Source organism: Mastigoproctus giganteus, chromosome 6 (assembly GCF_048544385.1).
Source record: "Mastigoproctus giganteus isolate SK-2022 chromosome 6, ASM4854438v1, whole genome shotgun sequence".
Lineage (NCBI taxonomy): Eukaryota > Metazoa > Arthropoda > Arachnida > Uropygi > Thelyphonidae > Mastigoproctus > Mastigoproctus giganteus.
The window spans coordinates 106,520,839-106,546,718 of record NC_143580.1 but is presented as its reverse complement, the minus strand read 5'-3'; the positions used below and the strand labels follow the sequence as shown (position 1 = coordinate 106,546,718).

Here is a 25,880-nt window from a genome sequence, read left to right as displayed (position 1 = left end):
ATACGAACCCGTCTTGTTCAAATTATTAAACATATAAAGAACATTTAGTTAAATTTCGAAACCTAGATGTTCATTATCCGACTAAATGAATTTTTAATTTAATTAAATTAAAATTATTATTATTTTTATTTTTTAGCGTTAACTGTACCTTTTTCGTTCCCATCATCGTTACCGTAAATGACTGCATACACATTTTCACGTGAAATCAGTCTTTTATACGCGAGCGACCCCTAGAGACGCTGATTAGAAGAATGTTAAAAACAGAAGAGAAACTATTAAATAAATATGTTATTAATTAACTGCGTTATCGAGAGAAGTTTAAATCCGAAATAAAAATGTTTTTGCTATAAGTAAAAGTTATTTGTATCTCTTCAGAAAATAGAAGAAAAAAAACTTTCTAGATTTAATGTGATTCATTAAATAATTAGATACAAGCTAATTTAAATACAGGAAAACTTTGCCTTATGGAATTTCGAGTGAAATTTCCAGACGACAATGAAAATATGGAATGGAATACAAGGATATAAGATGTTTTATTATTAAGAATATTCTCTCAAGTAAAGTACAAGTTATCCAAGTCACAGGTAGGAGAAAATTTTGTTTCCATCATGCGTGTTGGCGTGTACAGAAATAAAGCTCTGAAGAAAAAGTTGGCATACACGAGAACATTTAAATAGGGGAAAAATCGAAACTCGTTAATGATGCAACTTTTACAGAGTAATTTTTCTTCATGAACGTAAAATGGAGAATTTAATTGCTTTAAAATTATTTTAATTGCTATGTAAGTTAATAAAGCAAGTGGTCACTGAATTTCAGTTAGATAGAAAATTAAATGCTTAGATACCAACTTTTCTCTGTAATGCTGTGTGACATATTGAATTTTCCTGTCGTATATATTTCGTAGAAACAGTTAATTTTTTTTAGAAGAGTTGTTTATTATTGCAAAAATACAACATACATTATTAGCGATTAGTGATTTTTCAGAGGATACATGCGGTTCATCACCCTGTGTACGTTTTAGACTAGCCCAACTTGGCCAAACAGAGCAATTTCTTAACTTTAGGAATACCTTTTCTTCTTTAATATAGGTTAAAAGGGGCGCAGATGAGAACATAGATTGTCTAACATACTCCATCATTATTGTTATCTGATTAATTAATTAAGAAAAGATTTTAATTTAGCCAAAGTAGTTTAGCAGATAGAAAACACGAGAGATTCGCATCTCGATGGCCACCTCCAGTATACTAGTTACAGTATTTCAATCTTTGCACATCTGGGGGGGGGGGAAGCACAGGGTTACTAAGGTCCCAACGTCGTGTAGGTATAAGAAGAGAATTTGGTTGTTGAAGAACGACAGGAATTCACGAAATTCGGTCCACTTGGCTCAAAAATGGGACCTGGATATCAGTTCTATCAGCGTTTTAGACTCCCAAGTGGCATGCTCAAGCCTGTCATGCCTGGAATGTTTGTGACAACTTTCAGGATCAGTTAGGAAGTATTATTTTGAAAACACCAAGATACTGACCTTGGTTTTCTTATTCAAGAAAACCAACGTACTATGTTGATTTTCTTTTCGCCAAGAAACTTTCAAGATTAACTTTACACATATTTTAGCTGATTCTTTTTAAGACTGGGTTTTCCAGAACCTTTATGGATGTGGCACGCATCCACTCATTGTATGAATGCAAAGTAGTAATACTTCCATTCCTTTATTCCTTTAGCTTCAAATTTGTACTATTTATTCTCAAATAAAAAATTCTTATGCAGAGTAAAAGTCTCTCCACGAAACAATATGCCTCTACCTGAACATCCTTAACACAATTATGAATACGGTCGAATACAGGAATATAGAAATGAAACAACATAATAATTGTTTGAATTTCGGAGGTAAATAATTATTATCGATCTCATCAAATTTCCAGCAAATGCTTATTATTTCAATACTTACCTTTTGCTGGAAATTTGATGAATAAATCGACTTCAAGCCCTAGCTGCAAAATTAAAGAACTATTATTATCGACCTTTAATTTTGTTCCTTATGGTAAAAATTACTATTCTCAATATAGGAATTCCAAGATAAAGTGTATAAAGGGTTCACTCACCTTATTCTGAGGAGCTGTCATCGTTTAAACTGGCCACACTCTTGATATTTATTGATGTCATACCACGTACTTTCTGAATTTCAGGTTTCATTGTGCTTTTCTAAAGATTACGTAATCCTGTTACTATAACGACCATAATAAAGCAAGTCTCAAGTCTCATTTTATTTCCCCGCTCCTTTTTTGCCTGCTGTCTGTCATTAACAAAGAACTACACTCATTATAGGGGTTTCGACGGAGAGCGTTGAGAAGAAAAAATCTTGTCACCAGGAAGTAATTAGCATCCATGTTTCTCATTTCGAGGAATGCAATAAATAGTAGTGAGTTATACTCTGAAGATAAGATTATATGCATGCTTTTTGATAAGGAAAAGCAACTGCTGCTTGTGCTACTGGGTTTATATTTATCCTTTACGAATTCTCGATCAGATGCAAAAGTGTAATTGTCATTTTCCTTCCTTTCCTTCCCTTCGCCAGGTGGCAGAAGTTGCTTTATCCGTTAACTTCATAGACAACACTACATTGACGAAATATCTTAAAGTTGCAAACAGGCATAAAAAAAAAACGCACGAATTTTAGGCGCGTTTGCAAATACAGTACGTAAAAACTTGTTTTTATCATGTCCGTCCAGTAACACTCTACTCTCCAGTGGATGGATTTTAATGAAATTTTACATTTAAGACCTGGAGAAAATATCGGACTAATAAAATTGTATTTTTTTTCATGTAACTTCGAATTTAACTCTACATATAAATGGAAGTATGTTTGAATATTCGTCGATAAGGAAAAGCTGGATCGCTACCAAATTTACGCGTTCCCCAATGCTTCCCCCCCAAAAAGAACTGACACACAAATTTGCCCACGTGAACAATACATAGTGAAATTTTGGTAAACACTTCCTAAGTTTTTTTAAACAAGCTGGTAAATTATTTTTTCCCATCATCTCTATCGTGCATGCTTCAAATTGCTTTTTCCTTCGACATCAATCAGTGCTGATTGAGCATAGTTTTCTTTTTTGAAAAACTGCATATTAGAACAATTCAAAACAAGGAATGATAGCTGGTCAGTGGCCATTTTTTTTTTTTTTTTGTATTTCAAAAGTTAAAATAAAATTATACGCTTCTTTTGCCATTCCACATATAATGGAAATGTTAAACAGTATTTTCAGAAATAAATATGCAGTGCCAGATGAACGAACGATCTGCGTGTAAAAAAAATTAATTTCATTGTTAATTAATTTGACATAAATTAATTAATTTACACAATCAATTAATTTAACAAAAATAAATTTAATGTGTAAAGATTTTTTTTTAAGATGATCAAAATATGACTACGCAGAAATACAAGTTTAATAAAATATTAATCTTCCGTTTCTGATTTACATTACTGCTTAACTTTACGATGCTTCTTAATTAATCCTTCAAATATATTAATGTTTTTTTGACGATTTATTAATCATTATTTAGAGCGCATATTGCCTAAACTTCGAAAAGTTTTCATTGTCTCGGAGTTTTTTTTTTTTTTTTTTTGACTGTCCTGTTTGTAAACTGTCCAAGTTTAGGCCTCACAACTCATTTTTTTTTTTTTTTTTTTCAGTTTTGTACTTCAGCATCTGGTCACGCTACTCTTTCTACTCTATCTCTCCAAAAATGGGAGTTCTCAACTTATTATAGTGAACTTAAAAGTATTAGTGACCTTGAAGTGGGATAATTAAATATTTCATACAGCACGTTCGAGAATTAATTGAAAAAAGAATGTCCATGTCTAATTTCACAGCAAAAAAAGTATGGCTTTATGTGTTTAAAGCCATAATTTTTTTTATTTATGTATTTATTATTTATGGTATTTATATATTTATTTATTACCCTTTCTACGATAATATTGAGTTTTCCGACAATCGATGCTGTAATATTGTGGTAATCATTTAAATATTCTGAGGTTCTGCTGACGAGGCTACTACAGACGGTCGTTTTCAAAGCCGCTAAGTGGATTTTTCTTATTTATTGATTTGAAATTATTGTTTTTCTAAAACTTTTGATTTAAATTTAGTAGTATAACATTATTTTGTGATTTTCTGATTAATTTGGTGTATTTATTCTTTACTCGGCCTTGTAATTGCATAAAAGTATCGGTAAAGGTTTCCACGTGTTTCAACTCCGCTAACCGTTCGTAATTTTCCCGCCTTTGTATACGATATACCGTACTAGATAGCGTTAGTTGAACTTCGTTAGCAGTTAAATTGTACGTTTAAATAAATACATATAACGACTTAGATTACAAACGTAATATAATTAATTTTATTTAACATAATTAATTATACATATAACCACTTAGGTTACGTAACATAAATAATTAGTAAAAACAAATAATTAATACATAACTTGATACGAAAGTTATATAAAGGGATTTCGCAGATAACACTCGTTACTGAAACGTAAATATTTCGTAGATAACACTCGTTACTGAAACGTAAATATTCCGTAGATAACACTCGTTACTGAAACATAAATATAGCGTTATAACTGTGTTTGGATACAAGTTTAGGATTTAATTTTGTACAGAAATCGAAATTTTATTGAAAATAACTCTAAATCATGACTCAAACCAGAGCAGCAAAGCAAAGGGCTCAAGCTAATGGGAATGCTGTGGCCCAGGGGAGAACTGAGGGGGGCAGTTGTCCTCTGAATCACAGCCTTGTAAGATGCACTATTTGCTTGATGTTTGCGGAGCAGTCAAGTATGGGACATGATACTGCCATGGGGGATGTCTTTGTGTGTGTGCGATGCAAGGAGTGTAAGGAGATAAGGCGACAACTCAGCGTTGTTATGGGCCTATATGAGAGCTTGAAGGATAGGGTGGATGCCCTCGAAGGATTACAAGTGAGGGGCCCATCAAGCTCTCAGCTGCCCACACCAATGCCAGAGCTTGCACTTGGTCATCGCGGAACACAGCGGCAACCCCCAAGGCAGAATGCGCTGGTCCCAAAGGAACTAGTATTTGTTGGTGACTCTATTGTCAGGGAAACGGGAAACATGCTTTGTAAAAAGGATAGGTGGAATAGGACCAGGGTATGTCTGCCAGGAGCAAAAGTTGATGACGTTGTAGAGCGGATATCATCTTTTAAGGGCACAAAAGGTGATATAGTTGTACACGTTGGCACTAATGACATTAAGAGTAGGAGACCGGCGGAATTACTTGACAAGTACAGGTCACTGATGAAAAAAAGCCGTGAATTAGGGTTGAAATTGAAAGTGTCTGCAATTCTGCCCAGACACGATAGGAGGGAGTATATGATGAGAGCCCTGTCAATCAATTCGGCCCTGGAAAGATTGTGCAGGGCTCAAGGGGTAGAATTTTTTTCAGCCTGGTCTGTACTTGTTAACAGGAGAGACTGCTTCTACAGGGATGGGATACACTTAAATAGAAAGGGTGCAAGAATGTTTGCTGATGCTATCGAGGCAATGTTAGGTGGGTCGGAAAACTGCTAGATTGGGGGGATACAAGGACTAATAGATTAACAGTAGCCACTGGCAGAGGTGAAAGTGATTCTTGCACTGCTTCTATTGGAATGAGCCGCAGCCTGGAAAATAAGATGCAGGATATTTCAGAGACTGCTGGGAATCATTGGGGTACAAGTAAACACATGGGTTGTGTTAGGGTAGCTAAGAAAAAGAACAGGTGCATGTATACTTGTGTGTACACCAATGCTAGGAGTTTAGTAAATAAATTTGATGAATTTGAGGTATTGCTCAAAACATCAAAGGCAGATATTGTGGGGATTTCAGAGACGTGGTGTCACACAGATATAAGAAATGCAGAACTGGAATTTGGGGAGTACAATGTCTACAGAAAGGATAGACAGGATAGGAAGGGAGGAGGGGTTATGCTATTAGTTAAAAAACACATAAAATCCAAGGAAGTGAAGCCAGTCGACATCGCTGGACAGTGCAGTGTCGAGTCAGTTTGGTGTGACATAAGCATTGGGAGATCAAAATTGAGAGTAGGAGTGTGCTATAGGCCTAATGACTCTGATGAGTATAATAAGAAACTGTTCGGAGAAATAGAGTGGGCCAGTAAATCAGAGAGTCTTATAATGGGGGATTTTAATTTCCCAGATATTGACTGGAATTTGGGGGCTGGTCACTCACACAGTAGCAAGGCTTTTGTGGATTTATTGGATGATTGTTTTCTACATCAGCATGTTCGGGAGGCAACTAGAGGGAGTAATACTCTTGATTTGATTATCAGTAGTGATTCTTCATGCATTAAGAATCTGCAGATAAATGAACCACTTGGTGGCAGTGATCACAGTGTGCTGAAGTGGGAGTTACTCAAAGAGGTAACTACCATTAGGGGTAAAGGGAAGGGGTATTGCTTTCGTAAAGGCGACTACAATGGACTGAGACAGTATTTAAATTCTATACAGTGGGATCAACTGATGATATTGCCAACAGCAAATTCAAAATGGGAAGCATTCAAAGAACTTATCGTGGAAGCTACTAGGCTTTACATACCAACTAAGAAATATTGTTCAAGGTTTAGGCCTAAATGGTTGTCAGATGAACTAATGAGGCATATGGCAGAGAAGAAAAATGCATGGGATACATACAAATTAACACGTGACACGGACGCCTATGATAGATACAAGTTGATCTGTAACCAAGTTACAAAGGAGGTTAGGCAGGCGAAGGCAGATTACGAGAGATCCTTGGCAAGGGATGCGAAGAAAAACAGCAAAGAGTTCTTTACTTATGTAAACTCTAGAAGGAAGGGGATGAATCAGATTGGTCCACTTGAGATCGATGGGTCAACTGTTGATGACCCTGCTCGGGTAGCTAACAAACTAAATGAATATTTTGCATCGACATTCACACATGAGGAGTTATTCAGCGAGGGGAATGCCAGAGGTGTATTCAACTCTAGCAGTAAGCTAGAGAATCTTGTAATAACTGAGAGCAAAGTGGAGGAGAAATTGTTGAAGATAAACACAAGAAAGGCACCTGGGGTGGATGGGATCTATCCAGTTATATTAAAGGAGGCAGCAAAGGAGGTAAGCAAACCCTTAGCCATAATTATGAGAGCTTCCTTGGACTCAGGGGAGGTACCCATTGACTGGAGATGTGCAAATGTGACCCCAATTCACAAAGGGGGATCAAAGGCTGACACAAGTAATTATAGACCTGTGAGTTTAACTTCTGTTCCCGGAAAATTAATGGAGGCACTGGTGAAAGAAGCACTGCAGGATCATCTAGACAAGACTTCAGTTATAGCTAGGACACAGCATGGTTTTGTTAAGGGGAAGTCTTGCCTGACCAATTTGATTGGATACTATGATGCAGTCACAAAAGAACTGGATGCAGGGAATAACTTTGATATTATATACTTGGATCTTAGAAAGGCTTTTGATACTGTTGCACATGGAAGACTGCTGCACAAATTGGAGCAGTGTGGCATTGGAGGCAAGTTGCTGCTATGGATAAAGGGGTGGTTGAGGGGGAGAAGACAGAGAGTGGTAATCAATGGACACTGCTCATCGTGGACTAATGTTATTAGTGGAGTCCCTCAGGGTTCAGTATTGGGGCCTTTATTGTTTTCTGTATTTATAAATGATATTGATGATGGTATATCAGGCTTAATGTCCAAGTTTGCAGACGATACGAAGGTTGGCAGGGTTGTCAAGGACACTACTGACACTATGCTGCTGCAACAGGATTTGGAAAGGTTGAGCAGATGGGCTTCGAGGTGGCAAATGAAGTTTAACATTGACAAATGTAAAGTACTACATATGGGAAACAGCAACCCCAGAGCAACGTATCAACTCTGTGGTACTACACTGACAGTGGTAGAGAATGAAAGGGACCTGGGGGTGGTGGTGCAGGCAGATATGAAGTTCTCTGAGCAGTGCAGACGAGCTGCAAGAGTAGCTCATGGTGTATTGTCAATGATATATAGGAATTTTTCTAGCAGGGATAAGGAGGTGATTATTCCCTTGTATAAGGCAATGGTCAGGCCACACCTAGAGTACTGTATACAGGCCTGGAGGCCTCATTTCAGGAAGGATGTAGAGCTGCTGGAACGAGTACAGAGAAGGGCAACTAGATTGGTGAATGGGACAAAGGGGTTCTCTTACGAAGAAAGGCTTAAGTTTTGCAAATTACAGTGTCTGGAAACTAGGCACCAGCGGGGTGATCTGATAGAGGTGTACAAAGCCTTGAATGGTTTGAGCATGCTCAATGCTGATGGGATTCTTCCTCTAGCTCAGAAAAATCACCTGAGAGGGCATAAATTCAAATTGAGGAAAGACAGATGTAGGATAGATGTGCGGAAATTTGCCTTTAGCCAGCGGGTGGTTGGTGGGTGGAACAGACTTCCATCCCTTGTCGTGGAAGTTGATAGCCTAAATAAGTTTAAGGCTCAGCTGGACAGGTATTTCGAACGAACAGAGGGGTGAAGTGGAAGTGGTTATTTTTATTTATTTATGTTACTTTTTTTTTTTTTTTTTTTTTGGCTGATGCTGCATAAGCTTGCTTTCTTGCATCAAATGCCTCTACTAATGCTAATACTAATGCTAATATAATTCTTGTTAATTAAATATTTACTTAATTTGTTCTAAAAGTTTTTCATTCTTGATTTACTTAGGTACATGGTTAAGAAAATAAAAGAAAGGAAAGAGCGCTTCTATTTGATATGGGAGGAGGTAAGGCTTGAGAACAATATTTTCAAATAAAAAAATCAAATTAAATATTGTCTTTTTTTCGCCCTTGTGCCTTTTGAAAATTGATCATTAATCATGGACTTAGTGGAGAATAAACCGGTTAAATTATTTCTAAATTAAGTAACTCGAAACGAGTGACACATGGTGAACCCATGTGTCATTCGTTTCCCATAATATATTCTCCTTGAGGACACATTATTGAAAGCAAAATAGTAAAATACTTGATGCATTCTGTATATTAATTCCTGACAGCAGCCACGTTTTCTCCTTTGTCATATGAAATTGCAAATACTTGTAGATGGTCCCAAAATGCACTTTCCTCCTCATAAAACAACGCCTAAGGACTAACACTCATCGCTGATGTTTACGGAAATGCGATATTACTGCTCTCTATGTAAAATTCACTTTTAGTAAGAGATCTTCAATAGGCGAGTTCCACGCCACAATAAAAAAGACTATTTTCTCACAAATGTTTTCTTGCTGCCTTGCCGATTAAATAGTAACCTGATCCTGGAAATTCATTTTTGTGACGCCAGGCAAAGGAAAGAGTGCAAGAGTAAAATGCAAGCAACTCGATTCTGTAGGTACAAAGCTAATTATTTTTGAAGATTACTGAATTAATGTTAAACTTTATGTTAGCACAATACGATTCGTTGTAGCAAAATTGCACACAACAGGAGCATGAATTAACTTGCCTTTAATATCAGAGAACATTTTCATGATTCCTCCCTTGCTACTTGCATCCATATGATACACCTGAAAGCATTTTTTTTTTGTGAAAGACGAGCACACAACCATAACCTTTGGTTCTATGGAAAATTCAAAATGGCTTGCGTCTGATCATTTTTGATGTATTATGGGATATTCGCAAAATTGGTAACGTTCTTCTTCCAAGAATACACAAGGTCATTTTTTAACAAAAGAATGATATTGTGTATTAAAAAATTAAAAATCTTTTTTTTTTTTTTTTTTTATCATGATGCTTTTAATTGGTAACATTTACATTTTTTGCATTCAATTTCTGTCTTCAAGACATTTTGGTCACTCCAGCGACAGATTGATTTCCGCCCTTCAAGGCTTGGGTTTACGTTTACTTTAGGGATGAAAAGATTATTCACAAGTCCGTTTTAATATACAGCAAACGACATCACCAAAACGGCGACTCCACTAAGATCACGGCTCTGGAGACATGGAGTACTCTGATCTCAGAAATGAATTTTTATTTGCTAGTCCTAATGTTGCTCACCTGACTGAGGGCGATAAGACTCGATTAATTATGACTGAGGAAATTTTTCAGGATTTTCAAACATTTTCCAAGAAATGATACCTGAGAAGATCAGTGCTGCTTGAACTTCAGGAAAGAACAGTAGAAGGCTTATTGACATGAATTCAGTGTAACAGTTTAGGATGCTGAAATAAACTGCTTAATTGACCTTGTAGTTAATGATCACAACCTCCTCTGTAAACAGGAAAATCTTATTGGACAATTTATGTATTTACTTGTGACCATACTGCTATTTGTCTTCATCTCATATTGACTTCGTAAAATTAGTGGCTCCTTGTGCCACGTTTGGTACTGGTTCATGTTATATGGCTCATTGTGCCATGTGCTTTTCTTGCGGTTTTCCGTGTGCCACAATTTAGATTTCTGATTAGTTGTGGGATGTGATTTATTGTCTGGACCTGTTATATGTTCATTTTACTTTATGACATTGTAATTAACATGACTTTGATTCTGTATATCATCTGTATATAATATAATATAATATAAATGTATATAGCGGATTTACCAGTTTCTGGCTAGGGGCAGCTTGTTAATAAAAATGTAAAAAAAAAAAACGCCCACTAAGATCAGATTAATATTCATCAGGCGGTATAAATTTTCTAATATAGGCTGTCCGTAGTCCGTGAAAGCCAAGCAAGTCTTGATACCACTGTCATGTTGGTGCCTTGCCGTTTAAGTAAATAACAGATTCACCTTCCTCTGGTGTATTAAAACCATATTTTGAATTTATGCCAACGCACCGATAAATAAATTTTTTGTTTATACTCAGAGAGTATCAAACAGTTTACAAGACAATACAAGAAACAGCACCATATTTAGCTGTTACGAGGACTAGAACTGTGGGTCATTCAAAAGGCGTGTACTGTACTTAATGCACCCTTACGGCTGACAACTCGGCTATAGCGGCTTTAATTACAGTCTCAACGGCTTTAATTCAGCCTCATTTTCGGTCTGTGTCAATAAAGAAAATAAATTGTGTCCCCAAGACAGCTCTGAATGCAGATATCTTTACTATGAAAACGTTTTGCGCATTGATTTTCAGTCCGTAATACTATCTCATAAATGATTAAGAAAAAAAAAAAGTAAATGAAAGAGTAAATAGAAACTGCTGATATCTGTCTTTCCCTTCTGTTATAAGTCGTTTACCAATAATTAACTGTACATATTCACCGAAATTTTGGTGTGGTGATAAAATTTAGTGTCAATTCTACGTTCTGCTCTTGCTGTTATTCTTTGTTATATTTTCCTTTCGTTTCTTTGTTATACAGTACAGCTAAAAACTCCAGAACTTATGAACATTGTTGCATATACAAATGCTTAAAGCGTCTATTGTCGTCGCCATGTTCGTCCATCTGTACTTCTGTCCGGACGTAACAACGCTACCTCTAACGTACGGATTTTCAAGAAACTTAAAATTTAGCTCTTTTTTGAAAGATTTATCTATTCACCCCAAATTTAATTAAAATGAGACAAACAGAAATCCGGTAGTTATTATTTATTCGTTTCACACGGGCATTTGTTTTTTACAGGCTATCCATATACCGTACTGGATATTACGTTTGCTGCCGTGCACCAATTAGAGGAATAAATGGGCAATATGTCGAATGCGCAGAAACAAAATTTTCTCGGTTCGTGCTTAAAGGTTATTGCTTTTTGAAATGCTTGTTTTTTTGTTATCAGTTTACTAAATATATAAATCAGGAATTATTACTATTTGCTTATTATTTCATCAAAATTGGGCTTCGAGTGGACGGACGGATATGGCGAAGACAACAGGCGCTTTATGCAGTGACAGTAGAAACGTTAATTATGTATTATATTTCGAATGTTATCATAATACAGGAAGAAATAAATAAAGTAAATTGAGAAAATGTTTACAGCACACGCACATGAGGTATATGTTGCTATTTGTTTAATTTATTCAATTTTATTAATAAAATTTTATTAAAATCTAGAAGGAAATAAGTAAAGTACATTACAAAAAGTATGTGCTTAAGTATGTACAGTGAAATGAAAACAGTTACTTTTTTATATATTATTAGTTAATTAATTAGTAATCATTTGGTTTATTATTTATTTATTTTTCTCTTCTATTAATTGCAGCAAATGAAACTCAATTAAAAAGTCGAATGCGCCTGAAATATAACTCACTGCTGTCACTGCGTACATTACCTAACTTGTTTTTACTTTTTACGCAGCCTGAATGCACCAATGTCTGTTTCTGGTATGTTCCACCAAGTCTTCGTAAGATGCCTCATGGTGTTGAAAGGGAAAAGAAGCTGGGCGTAGTAAGTATCACCCAATGTAGCTACCGATATTTGAAATAATTTTGGCATTGTTCAAATAAAAATAATACTCGTATAATATATTTTGCAAAATACAGTAAAGGCCTAAATTGATCAGAGAATTCACAGAAAATAGAGACTGACAGATTAGCACCTATATCATGATATCGGACCGTAGCCTGTCAGGTGTTAGTTAATAAAAACGACGATAATAATTACAATAATAATAGTAATAATTTAAAAAATAGAAATAAAGGAGAAATAAATAAACATTGCGTTCATAGGTGGTAGATGACTTTCATCGACCGGTGAAATACCACCACTTTGCTTATTGGAGGCTTGAAGTGGTGAAACCCATGTTTTGTCTCTAGAGCAAAGTTTCCGGCATCCCCCCCATACTTCTCCTTCAACCCATGCACGGTACTAAGTACTATAGGTTTTGATACCTTTTGTGTTTGGGGTTTTCATAAAAAAAAAAAAAAAAAATACTCGAATAGTTACGTAGGAAGAGGGAGTTCACAGAAGGTGACATATAAAGTACTTTCTGAGGAACTAATGTACAGAACTTTCAATACATTACGTTATCATTCAAAGAAACAATACCATTAACAAACAAACAATCTAATAAAATTACTGCTATTATCAATATGTACGTATGTATTGTCTTTGGTGACCCCTAGACCATTGTCCAACTAGTATCGTTGTTCTTTATAGTACATACTGCATGAAATGAGCCAAACATAAAAAAAAAAAAAAAAGTTCACGTGGAAGGGTCTACTAAGTTGTCTGTGCAATCAGCACAAAATCCCGCACCCAATGGTAGTAGTGCTAGACCAGAGCGTACCAGCAATCCCACTCCCAGATTGCCAAGGCCTGAAAGCCAGCAAAAAAAAAAAAAAAAAAACACACACATAAAAATAAAAATAAAAAATTATAAAAAAATAAAATTATAATTAAATAAATAATAATAATAAAAAAGACACACAAAAAACCAAAAAGAAATAAAATAATAATAAAAATAAATAAATGAATAAAATAATAATAATAAAATAAATAATAATAAATAAATAAATAAAATAATAATAAAAATATTAATAATAAAAGGGGCACGATGGCCCAGTGGTTACAACATAGGACTACCAGCCTGATGGGCTCGGGCTCGAGTACTGCCTTGGCGGAAGCAAGCGCGGCTCCATCACTCTGGGAGACCGGTATAATAATAATAATAAATTAGAATAATATTAATAATAATAAATTAATTAATAATAATAAATTAATTAATAGTAATAAATATTAATAAATAAATAAACATTGTGAAAGTTGCTCCAAGGTTCGGTTGCTATTTGGGGTAAGTCGCCACTCCGACCTACCCCAAGGTCGGAGCAGCTAAGGCAGATTGTGGCGCCATCTGGCGTCACTCCCGAGAACTACCATGGGCATAAGCCGAAGCTAAACAGGTCTATCTTCATAGATGGATGATGTAGCAGAAAAAGATTATGATTAATATTAATCATACTGCATCGACTGTGGCCCTTCGCCACAGTCGATGTCACTCGCGTTCAGGCCTTAGCCAGAGGGGTACATTCGAAAAATCAGAGACAGTCTCCCAAGGAAGAAAACGGAGCGAGAAGAGAAGGGCAAGACCATCCAACCCCACCACTGGAAGTGCTTCTGTGCAACTGCGCTAGTGACCACCCAGGAAGGGAGAAAACGGCAACGCATGAAGTGGAGCATCGAAATGAATACGTACATCATGCAAGCATACAACTAGATAATGAAGCTGGAGACCGAAATGACAACTTACAGGGCGAGACTACATACCAAGTGGCTGGAACGATTCCCGAATATTCAAGTCAGCGAATAGCGGACCAGAGAAGGACTATCGTCATGAAGAACCTGATAGCTCCTGCAATCTTGGAAAAAATCAAGCAGGACGTTAGTGATCAACTACAAATAATAAAGAATGTGGAACCAGAGGAGGAAGAACATATCACCACCGAACCCGAGGAGGAATAGCAAGAAGAAATACAACCCACAGCAGCTGAAGTGGAAAGAGACGAGGTCATGGGTATGAATAGAGGACGAGTGGAAGAAGGCCCTAACAGTATTCGAAGGAATGGACCCCACAAAGATTCACATGATACCGAAGCAGAGGCCGAATAGAACCTTTTCACAGACCACCCGAATCGGCACATAATACCGCATTACTTCGACAGCAATAGTGCACCACTGGAGCGGAGGGCATCCACACAGCCGTGTATTGTGCTGTGGTAGCAGCCATGAGGATTAATGGAAGAAAAGCGAGACTAGCAGCACAAGAACCGAAAACAAGAGGAACTACCAGCTTGGGAAAGAAGACTTCAGCAGAAGATAGAAGAATTAAGAGTCAAGATAAGCCAATTGACCCAGTACCAATGTGGCAATAGGAATAAGAAATTAATTGGAAAAGTGAAGAGAAACAACATCCACAGCAAACATGAGACAAAAAAATCAGAGAATAGGAGAGTACTTGGACACATTGAAGCAGAACCTCCTTGCACTCAGCAAGAGATTGCGCCGATACAAAGAGAGCTCCCAGAGGAAAATAAATAACCGAATCTTCGATGAGGACCAAAGAGGCTTCCTGTAGAAGCCTCTTTGGTCCTCATCGACCAAAGAAGACCAAAAAGGCTTCTACAGGAAGCTTCTTTGGAGAAGATGGGAAAGAAGGGAACGGACCACCCAAGAAGAAGATGATTGAGTTCTAGGGAAACATATGGGGCAGGGAAGTAAGACATAACAGTCAAGCCACCTGGATAGAACTGGAACGCAAGAAAGCCAAGGTCGTTCAAGAAATGAGAGGGTGGGAGATTCGGGAAGAAGAAGTAAAACAGACGATCAAGAACTCTCACAACTAGCGAACTCCTGGAATAGATAAGTCCACAACTACTGTTACAAGAGGCTCACTTGCACACACAAGCACCTGGCAGAGCAGTTTACCCAAAAAGATAAGGCACCCAAAGACAATCCCAAAGTTTCTCACTCAAGGAATCACATACCTGAAGCCTAAAGACGAAGATACAAGAAACCTGGCAAAATATAGGCCAATCCCCTGTCTCCCAACAATGTACAAGATCCTGACCAGCTGCATAACCAGAAAGATATCAGACCACTTGGAGAGACAAAACATAATGACTAATCTGAATAGAACGAGTTCAGCCGCATAGGCAACCTTATAAACACATTCCTGAATGGTAACTAACCATTGATGTAACACTAAATATTTTGTAACACCAAAAGACAGGACCTAAAACTGAGGCCTGCAGACAACCTCTAGATATAATTTTTTTAAAAAACTTTATGCTGGCCTTCAACATTATCTATTTATCTTCCAAGTAATTATAAATTATTCTATACAACAAATTTGTGCATTGTAAAGATCTTAATGCATATAAAATACTTTTAAACCAGACACTGTCAAAGACTGTTTCAAAGTCAACAAATATGACTAATTCATAGTTATGTGAAGCCTGTTCAATATGTGTTATCAAATCTCTTATAGTGTCTACTGCAGAAAACCCTTTGGAGATACCAAATTGGTTTACAAACTTAAACTTCTTTTCATATAGCAATGAGCTTAATTTTAAAAACAATAATCTTTCATAGAACTTGCCCAAATTGGCCAAAAGAGAAATTAGCCTATATCCCTGAGGGTCATGTAATCTTTTCCCAGGTTTCTTTAATAACTTTAACAATGCTAACTTCCAAAAACTAGGAAAGACACCTAAATAACACTTGTTATACAGCATCATCATCATCATCAGCCATTTTCAATCCACTGCAGGATGAAGGCCTCTCCAGCAACTTTCCAGTTCCTTCTGTTTTGAGCACTGGCCATCCATCTACTACCCACAAACTCATGAATTTCATCTATCCATCTCCGCCTTTGTCTTCCAGGTTTTCTTCTAGCTCCTCTTGGGTACCATTCTGTTATTTTCTTAGTCCATCTGTCATCATGTCTTCGACCTATGTGTCCTGCCCAAGACCATTTTAGTTCTTTAGTTTTGATAAGAATGTCCTTTACTTGAGTTTGCTGCCTAATCCATGTGTTTCTCTTCTAATCTAACAGTCTGATTCCCAATATGATTCGTTCCATTCTTCGCTGTGTAGTTCTTAGCTTCTCTTCCATTCTTTTGGTGAGTGCCCAAGTTTCACTTCCATAAGTCATGGTGGGAGTATACATTGGCTCATTATTTTACGTTTCAGACAAACTGGGATATTGCTCTTCAGTATGTTACTATATTTCCTGAATGCTGTTCCTCCAAAATTTATTCTTCTCTTTACTTCCAGCCATTTATCATTATTGCAACTAATAACTTGTCTCAGATAAGTATATGACTCCACCTTTTCAATTACTGCTCCTTCAATCTTTTTTTTTCCTTTCTGTGGCATACTTGTTCATCATTACTATTGTTTTAGCCATATTCATCTTTAGTCCAAAATCCTTACTAACTGTGCATAACTGATTAAGATTTTCCTCTAATTCTTCGGGATCGTGGTTTATGACCACAGTGTCATCTGCAAATCGTAAATGGTTTAGGTACTCTCCGTTCATATTGACTCCTTTCTGCGACCAGGCTAATCTTCTGAAAGCTTCCTCAAGGGCAGCAGTAAACAACTTCGGAGATATTGTGTCTCCTTATCGAACTCCTTTCTCGGTTTTAAATTTAAAATTTAAAATTTTGAATTTAAAAATGTTATACATATTTAGCATTATCACAGGGTATAGATCTAAAAATTTTAGTAATACACTGTTTTCCACCAAGTCAGGACCAGAACATTTATTAACATTTATTAAGTTGTGTAGCCACAATTTTCAAATCATCATAAGTCAATAAAGAATCATCTTCAGGGCCAGTATAAAACAAGTTATCCGGTCTAGTGTTAGACTGTTCCTGAGTATCATTTTCAATGTCATCATTAGGAAACAGTCTACCAGCGACCACATTAATAGTGCTATCCCAATCAACTGTCTCCACATTTTCAACAATAACAGCGTTAAAAATGTTATTACTAGCTAACTTCTTTGCATAATCTTATAAATAAGACCCCATGGGTCATTACTACCTGCAGTTAAAACTAAATCCCTCCAAACCTTAATTTTTCTGTCATAATGTTTTGTACTATATATCCTTTTATTAAATTTTATATACGTCGTCGAAATGATCAGCCTCATGTACCTCCCTACCTCTTATACCTCTGGTAAGTTTTCCTAGCTGCAAATACTTCCCTCCTTAATACTGATAATTCAGCAGTCCACCATGGGACTTGCCTATTAACTACCCTTTTTTTGAAGCATAACATAGTGCTCTAAATAAAGAATTTTGTACATACATTGAATATTCCACTGCATCTAACGAATTTAATGTTTGTATTTTATCAATACACAGGGTTAATTAAACAACACAAACTTGTTATGAACAGTAAATAACTCAAATAACTGCGGAAACTAGAATAATTTTCAAGAACGATCACACCGTTAAACTGCACTCAATACTCTTTTCGTATTATCAATAAGATGTTACGAGAGTGTTGCTAAAATGGCTAAATGATGATAGGAAGCGGACTTTTTCTTGGAAAGAAAATTTTCCCATCGCCAAAAAGTGGGATTCTAATTCCGGCTCGGCCACTTGGTACTCGTAATTACTTTATTCGTCCTTCTTTGAATCGTCTCTAGAAGCTGTTTTTTTTAGGTATAATCTGCAGACCTGAATACAACATTCCAAATGCAATTTGGCCATCATCTTATACAGAAGAATAATGATATCCCTCTCCCTACCTGTCATTGTATAAATAATAGCCAGCGCATGATGTGTTTTCCTAGCTGACTCTTTACACTGCATGATAAATTTCGTATCTGATTGTTCCGGTTTTTTGTGCCATCCTAGAAAGCCATTAGCATTTAGCATTACCATTTAGTGGAATCTTTATTGCTGCAGGATTTTAACACTTCAGTCAGGTCTCCTCACAGATATCTGGTCAGTCTCCAAACGCAGGAATTGACAAAATGAAACTTTTTTTTTAAGCGCACTCTTGTACACTTTAATTTATATTGTATCTTCTCTACATCTGTTCTAACAAATCCACATCCTTTCTAAAATAACATTTCCAGTGTTGGCTAATCAATGCCTTGTACAACGGGATAATTAGTTCCTATTTACTGGAAAAATTCATGGACGCGAAAGTATTATTAACAAATCCCATGAACTTCCCTAGAAACCTGTTTGCACTGCTCAGCGAACTGCATATCGGATTATACAATTACCCCCCCTGTGCATTTTCCCTCCTACACTAACACTGAGCAGTGGAGGATTGAAAAGGCGTAGCCCTGCTCTGACGAGCCCCGATTTCTGTTTATGCCGGAGGATCAGAATATGGCAAAAACAGCATGAGTCCATTGACCCATCCTGCCAAGTGTAAACAATACAGGCTGATAGTGGTGTAATGACGTGGAGAGCGTTTATGTGGCGTATATTGGATCTCTTGATACAACTGGAGCGATATCTGGATGCCACAGGTGATCTGAAAATTGTTTCCCACAAGGAGAAATCCTTCATGACTGCGGTTTATCCATCAGCGAGCAGGTTATTCAAAAAGTACATTGTCACAAGATCGAATTGTACAGAATTACTTTTAGGAACATGCGAGTGAATTCAGCTTACTCTAGCGATCTCCCTGACCCCACATGTCTATCCAATTGAGCACTGAAAAAATGTATGAAGTGAAACAAGCTCTTCAGAGCAAAAATCTGCACCTATCCAATTTGCAATAGCTGTGGGAAGCAACTGAGCCAACGTGAATCAGCATCTCTCTGACATGCTTCCGACATGGCATCCAGTCTGTATTCATTGTGGTAGTCATACCACAATGAATACAGGCTGCTTTGAGGGCTAAATGGGGACTTACTCTCTATTAGGTAGGTCTACCAAATAAAGTGGCTATTTTGGGTACGTTGCCTGCTTTTGCTATTAGAACTCTAACACAGTCCATATGTTTACTTTTCCCCCAGTAGGCCTTGTATTCCTTGTTGCTGGGCTACTACATATCCCAATGGCAGCACAGTACCAACTCAACTTCGCCTCTGCTTGAAGCTGCCATTGATCTATTAGCCTGTATATTCCTTCCCAAACCAACAGATTTCCGACTCACAACCTACTCAATATTTTATGACTCAACACTGACTCGATAGCATTAGCAAATAGTCTTCCATCTCTTCTATTTAATTGTTTTTCTATTTAATTTTTATCGTAGATATACTCCCTTCTGTTAAGAAATACAGGCAAAACTGATAAAATTCTTTCCCATGAGCCTTGCACAGTCTCTCCAGGACCAACTTTATTGAGAAGGCTTTCATCATGTACTCCATTTTGTCCTGTCTCTGAGAAAAATTCCAGACACTTTCAAATTTAATCTGCTTATTCCCAAAATTTCCCCTGCCTCCGAAATAAATCTCCGATCGTCTGTTCTTAATACCATTACACCAGTAAAAAAATCTAACCTTTTGTACTCTTAAAATGTGTTCTACATCATTAACTTTTTCCCCTGGTAGACTAGACATACCTAGTTCTGTCTATTACACCCATCCTTTTTGCACAGCCTATTTCCGATTTCCCTACCAGTAAAGTTTCTTGTGGGGCCAGCTCCTTTTGTCTTTTGTGACCTTCTGTGCTGCCGCGTTGGGTCGTAACTTTATTTTGTCTTCTGTGACCTTCCTGTGCTCAAGCTTTGGGTTGGGCCGCTATTTGTTTGATGCGCTTCAATTTCTTCGAAGGTATTAACCCTTTTCTTCAAGCAATCAAATTCGCCTATGAAAACGTTGAATTTTCACTTAATCTCCTCACACTCTTTGCATCTAAATCACGCAAAGGCATCTCCTGTGACTCTATATTTCGCTAAAGTTATCTCACCGTAATTCTTAGATCGCTAAGTACACTAATAATCGCTATACTATTACCAATTTCTACAGCAGTATGTAAGTATTACGCTATAAAATTAAGTTAAGTATTACGTTATAAAATTTAAAACTTGCATGTAGCCTTTATAAAAACACTTATAGTATTTAGTTATAATACTTATAGTTTTACAGAAAGTAAAAATAAATTAGATTCTTTACATCGTACTTATATCGGTACAATGAACATAAGGGTTACAGTAAAAACCCTCCGCTATTCCCAGCTACTACAGCAGTATGTACGTATTATGTTATAAAATTACGTTAAGTTATAAAATTTATAATTTACAGATTTTTGTGGCATGTAACTTATAACTTCAGTTGCCATTTCTCAAACCGTATGTGAAACCGATTCAAGTCATTTTGGAATAACATGGCCAGGTTCCAGTCGTTAACTACCCTTCTTACCTTCAAATCATTAGCAAACGTTGACAACTTCCCGTCTCTTTCCTCCCCAATGTCATTAAGGATGATTAGAAACAGGAAGGCGCCCCAGCACTGATTCCTTAGGGATTCCACTTGCTACACTAGTCTACTCCGAAGAATTTACATTTATGACTCTGCCTTCAGTCTCCTGTCTTTTAAAAAATAAATTTTTTGTTTATACTCCGGCACGACAACCAAGTCAGTAGAGTTTACAATAAATCGTCAATACAAATATTTATCGTATTTAGTATTCACGGGCTTGAACCCCGGTCCACTCAATGAACGCGTGCTATGCATTCTCACTCCTGACCACTGGGCTACGTTAGGCCTTACTTTAGCTTTTAGTCTCCTGTCTTTTAGTTTAGCTAAACCCTGATCAATGAAGGAGTTTATATAAAGGGAACACATTCTAGTTTGTTCCACTTTATATAACAGCCTAGGCAGTATCAAAGGCTTTACTGAAGTCAAGTAAATAATGTCGGAATTGTTTTTTGCATCTAATTGTTTAACAATTTCATTATCATAATTAATTGAATTGATCTATTAAGACTTCCCCTTTACTAATCCACGCTGTGGTCCATTAAGGATACCTTCCTATTGAGATGGTCCTGTATCCTTAACCACAGTCTCCATTACCCCACCCACTACTGAATTCAAGTTCACATGGTTATTCTTTTTTCTTTTAGCTCTTTTCGAATCTCCATTAGGGACTGATAGATATTAGCACGTCTGCAGTTCAAAGGCATCGTCTCGGTGTCTATGGAAGATCTCGATTAACATTCCTAACGGGCTGATGCATTCACATGATGCCTTATTTTAGGCTGTATACCGTTCCCCCCGGAGCCTTACCCTCCCTCACCTTCAGTAACATTTCTAATAGATTCTTCTCCCACCTGTTAAAGCGACTCAGAGTCACAGTTTTCAGGCGATTCACAAGATCCCATTGTAAATATCTATGGAAAATCTATTCTTCTAGAGTGCTGTGCCACTTCTGCTAGTCTTTCTGTGATTCTTCCACTTCAACCAAATAAGAGGTCGATCTGATTCATTTGTTCTTTCGTATTACGTATGAATAAACTCCTTTAGCCCTCCTAACAAGCAATTCTCGTACTTGGCTTCGCCTCTCTGATATGTAGTTGCTTTGTTACAATATTTTAACATTTTTACTCGTATGCTTATAATTCTCACAGAAATTGGTTTCGCGCGATAGTCTCTAACTGTCCCACGTTTTTTTCTCTCTTTACCTCAATTATCACCTCTTTACCTCCTCAATTACCTAATTTTTTACCTCAATTACCTCAAGAAGTTAAACCCTCAACTTCTCATGTTACCTGTGTTACCTTAACCTCTCTTTCTCTCTCTCTCTCTCTCTCTCTCCATTTTTTTGGAACATTGCTTCCAGGATATCCTTTGAATATTTCCAATAATGAACTGCGTCCAATAGTTTATAATTGTCTCTCCAATTAATAGAGTCCAAAAAACACTCCAATCTATTTAAAATTGAAGCCCTCACCTTTTCCTTCGATCACAGAAATCTGCGGTGCGAGCGATTATGGCAGAAAATAATAAGAAAAGGCTAAGAGGTAGCCAAACGATCACAGAGAGTACAGATGCTTCATTTCTGGATAACATCACTTAAAGGAGAGAAAGGAGAGTTCAAGGAGAGAAAAAGTTATTAAACTGACTCGCACCTACCCTTAAGAGTTCTTTGAAAAATATGGAGTGCCTCATCAGAGTACTTTCAATAAACATAATGTATTTAATAAGTTAAATTTGATTTCAGAGAAATTCTGTGATGAAATGACTTACAGGAAACCAATCATAGCCCAAACTTACCAACTCATCCCACTGTGGTATGAGTTGGTAAGTTTCACATTTACTGTGGTATCAGACGTGAAATGATAACCGCTATTCTATCTAGCGCTTGGTATGATAGCACCTATGAACTCATAAGAGAGACTTTTCCTGAAAATGAATTGTTTTGCTCAGGCCGATAACTACGATTAAAAGGTCAGGCTGACTTCTCCATGCGTTAATATTATCTAGTTCATGGAAAAGTTCGCGCTATGCATTATCAAGTTCACTATGTGTTATATCATCTAGTCATGAAAACAATATATCTAGCGGTGATTGAAACGTTTTTAAGAAACAGGTAATGTTCTTCACAAAAATGGATGGGCAGGCAAATCAACTATCGGACAACAGTTCTCATGAGATCGAATATTATTTCGATGTCCAAATGGAGCCCATGTGGAAACCAATTAATATCTGTATGAAAACTGTTTGAGTTGCTTTTTCATATAAAATAAACTACTGTATATCTTTATTTTATTAATACAGCAGATGCACATTAAAAATGTTCTGTATGTCAAGATTATCCATCCAGTGTAAGCGATCTCTAGCAAAAGTCATGGAAGACTTGTAATTATGAATACAGGATATGGTTCACATTCGACCTCATACGTGTAAAAAACATTATGGGAATCAACCTCATACGGGAAGAGTCAGATCCTTTAAATACAGGGTTAGTTAATTATCCAGAAAACTCCTATAATAAATGCGAGTTAAAGAGTTCTAAAAATGTTCGTAGAATATGAATAGGTTGATGTGGAAAGGTGGCAGCCGGCTCACCCAGCTCAAACTTATTAGATTTCTTCTTCTGTAGTGCAATGCAAACTGTACAGTATAACGCAATCTGTAGTCCTCAGATTCCACACGGTCCGCAAGAAGGCAGACTCCAAGTTGGATATGTGCGCCTTGTTGCGCCTTGGTGCGCCTTGTAATTATGAATACAGGATATGGTTCACATTCGACCTCATACGTGTAAAAAACATTATGGGAATCAACCTCATACGGGAAGAGTCATACCTCATAAAACAAAATTATATTTATTTGGGGGATCCGCCGTTAATGCTAATAATTAAAATGGGACCTGGACCGAAAACGTTAGCATAACATTGAAGTAGAGGATGTGCCAAAGTGAAAAGCTAGAGACAAGACTGCTGGCGGAGTCCATAAACGAAGCCATTTTTGGCATTAGAAACAACGAACTAGTGTTCATTCAGTGGGGATGGTCAATGGAGCAACACCTGACATGCAGTCTGAAGGGGGGTCATTTCGAAAACTAGGTTTAGTTTTATGTAAGTTTTCTAATAAATGTGAAAACTAGCTTATATAGAAACTTTCTTACCTTATAAGCTTGACATCCTATGCATTGGCAACACTATACCCTTTCTCCAATTCATTCTTAAAGGAACACACACGTATATCTATACTGTGTATGAATATAATGTATATATATATATGTATGTATGTATATACATACGGTGGATAATCATAAATATACATATTTCTTTCCCTCTAGATTACAGCTTTACTGAAAGGTCGCATGATGGATGCTGGAACGCTGATGGTTGGCTATCAGCCTCTGGGTGACAAGCCAAACTTTTTTAGAAACATTATCTCTAATCCTGGAGTGCGAGAAGATGACATTGATTTCCTATTAGACGAAATGGAACGCCTGGGTCATGACCTGTAGGCTTTTTATCGTTGTTGTGCAGTTTGGAGTGATCTAACAACATGTCATCGGCATGGTTTCCTGCCGTGTGTCCGTGTTTGTGCCTAGGGTAGTAAACATTTGGTTTTTAACGATGTTCTTCGTGGTGACTTCCAAAAAGTCACACAACAAAATCCAGTGTCTTCCAAGTAGAGAGCACAATACCAGCTGAGTTCTGGTGCAAATAGATGGGTGTGCGTGTGTGCGTGTGTGTGTGTGCGCGTGTTAATTATCTTAGAGATTGCAATAAATCAAATGTATATTAGAGAGAAATTATAACGTCACAAGGTTATTTCTTATTGTTATAGAGTTATTGTTGAAGTATTAAATGGAGATTATAATAGTTATATATATTATGTATATATATATAACGATAGTGAGATGTACATCTAGTCAGTTTAAAAAGACAGGGACAATGGTATGCAGCAATAGTAGCGACACTACTCAGGAGACATAATTTCTCCTATAGTGTTAGTTCCAGTTTTAGTGCCTGGTAAGGTCTGAAAACAGGCACTACGGTTTTGACTTAGCGTAAGTTCTTTCTTTTAGTTCGAAGTGAACATGTAAGTCCTATGGTATTAACATCTAGATATTATGATGTGCACATTCTATGTCTAAAACACTGGATGTTTAACTGGAGGTTTTTAACTAGTGTAATTAATCTTTAAGGTTTTTATGTTGCTTTTTTTTTTCTGTACTGTTGTTTAGATATGTTTCAAAGACTATTTTTGGGGAGATGAATATAGAAGATCACGTTTCAATTTGTACCTTAACTCCAGTCCATGAAGAGGAATGTATATTTACTAGAAAACCAAATGCAAACATAAAGAGCCACTACCTTCTTCCGGTAGGTGGAGTCGTATTTTTTGTAGCAACTACAGAGTTTAGTGTTGCCACCTAATCTGGAGTAAACACCAGAAGGGGGATAAAGAGTGAACAGAACTAGTTTCTTGATGTTTGATAAAAGAATCTTAGTAAACGTTGCCCATGAATGATGTCCCTTCCAAGGTGCTTTGATATATGGATATATTTTTGTTTTATGAAAATATTAAAACAGAGCTGTTGAAATAAAGGAGTAATCCGACATTTAATGTGATAAACTGTACTATTTCCTATGGCGGATAGCGCTATAATCAGATTACTAAAATCTTGGCAATAATTTATCGAAGCACAGCAAAGGTTTCCTGCCTGTTTATATATTTCATGTGAATCTTAAATGGTGACTAACAGGAACAATGATTTTTAAAAAATTCTGATCTCGTGTTCTGTTTAAAATAAATATTTGTATATTGAATCATAATGTCAAACTAATTTAAGCGTTTTAGAGGCATCGTCCTTTCAAATATGCATGATAGATTATCCGCGACGAATTTAACTGCACACGACAAAATACTGATGCAAAATAATATTTGAAATGAATGAGGGTCAGGGCTTCTTGGCTGATAATACGGAATGCGCTGTTTGAACGTTGGGGGACTTAAAACTACTGGAATGTAATTCTTCATTCTGAAGTGCATGTTGGCAC

General features: G+C 36.7%; 1 protein-coding gene across 1 annotated transcript in view; it reads left to right on the top strand.

Moving 5' to 3' along the window:
• Positions 1 to 25,449, top strand: part of Gad1 (glutamate decarboxylase) — a 217,804-nt gene extending 192,355 nt beyond the window's left edge. The window contains exons 12-14 of the mRNA XM_090376098.1: positions 8,738 to 8,795; positions 12,297 to 12,386; positions 24,164 to 25,449. Of these exons, the coding sequence (XP_090232224.1) occupies positions 8,738 to 8,795; positions 12,297 to 12,386; positions 24,164 to 24,337 (322 nt within the window). The 3' untranslated portion in view covers positions 24,338 to 25,449. The remainder of the gene's footprint in view (positions 1 to 8,737; positions 8,796 to 12,296; positions 12,387 to 24,163) is intronic.
• The last annotated feature ends 431 nt before the right edge of the window (positions 25,450 to 25,880 follow it).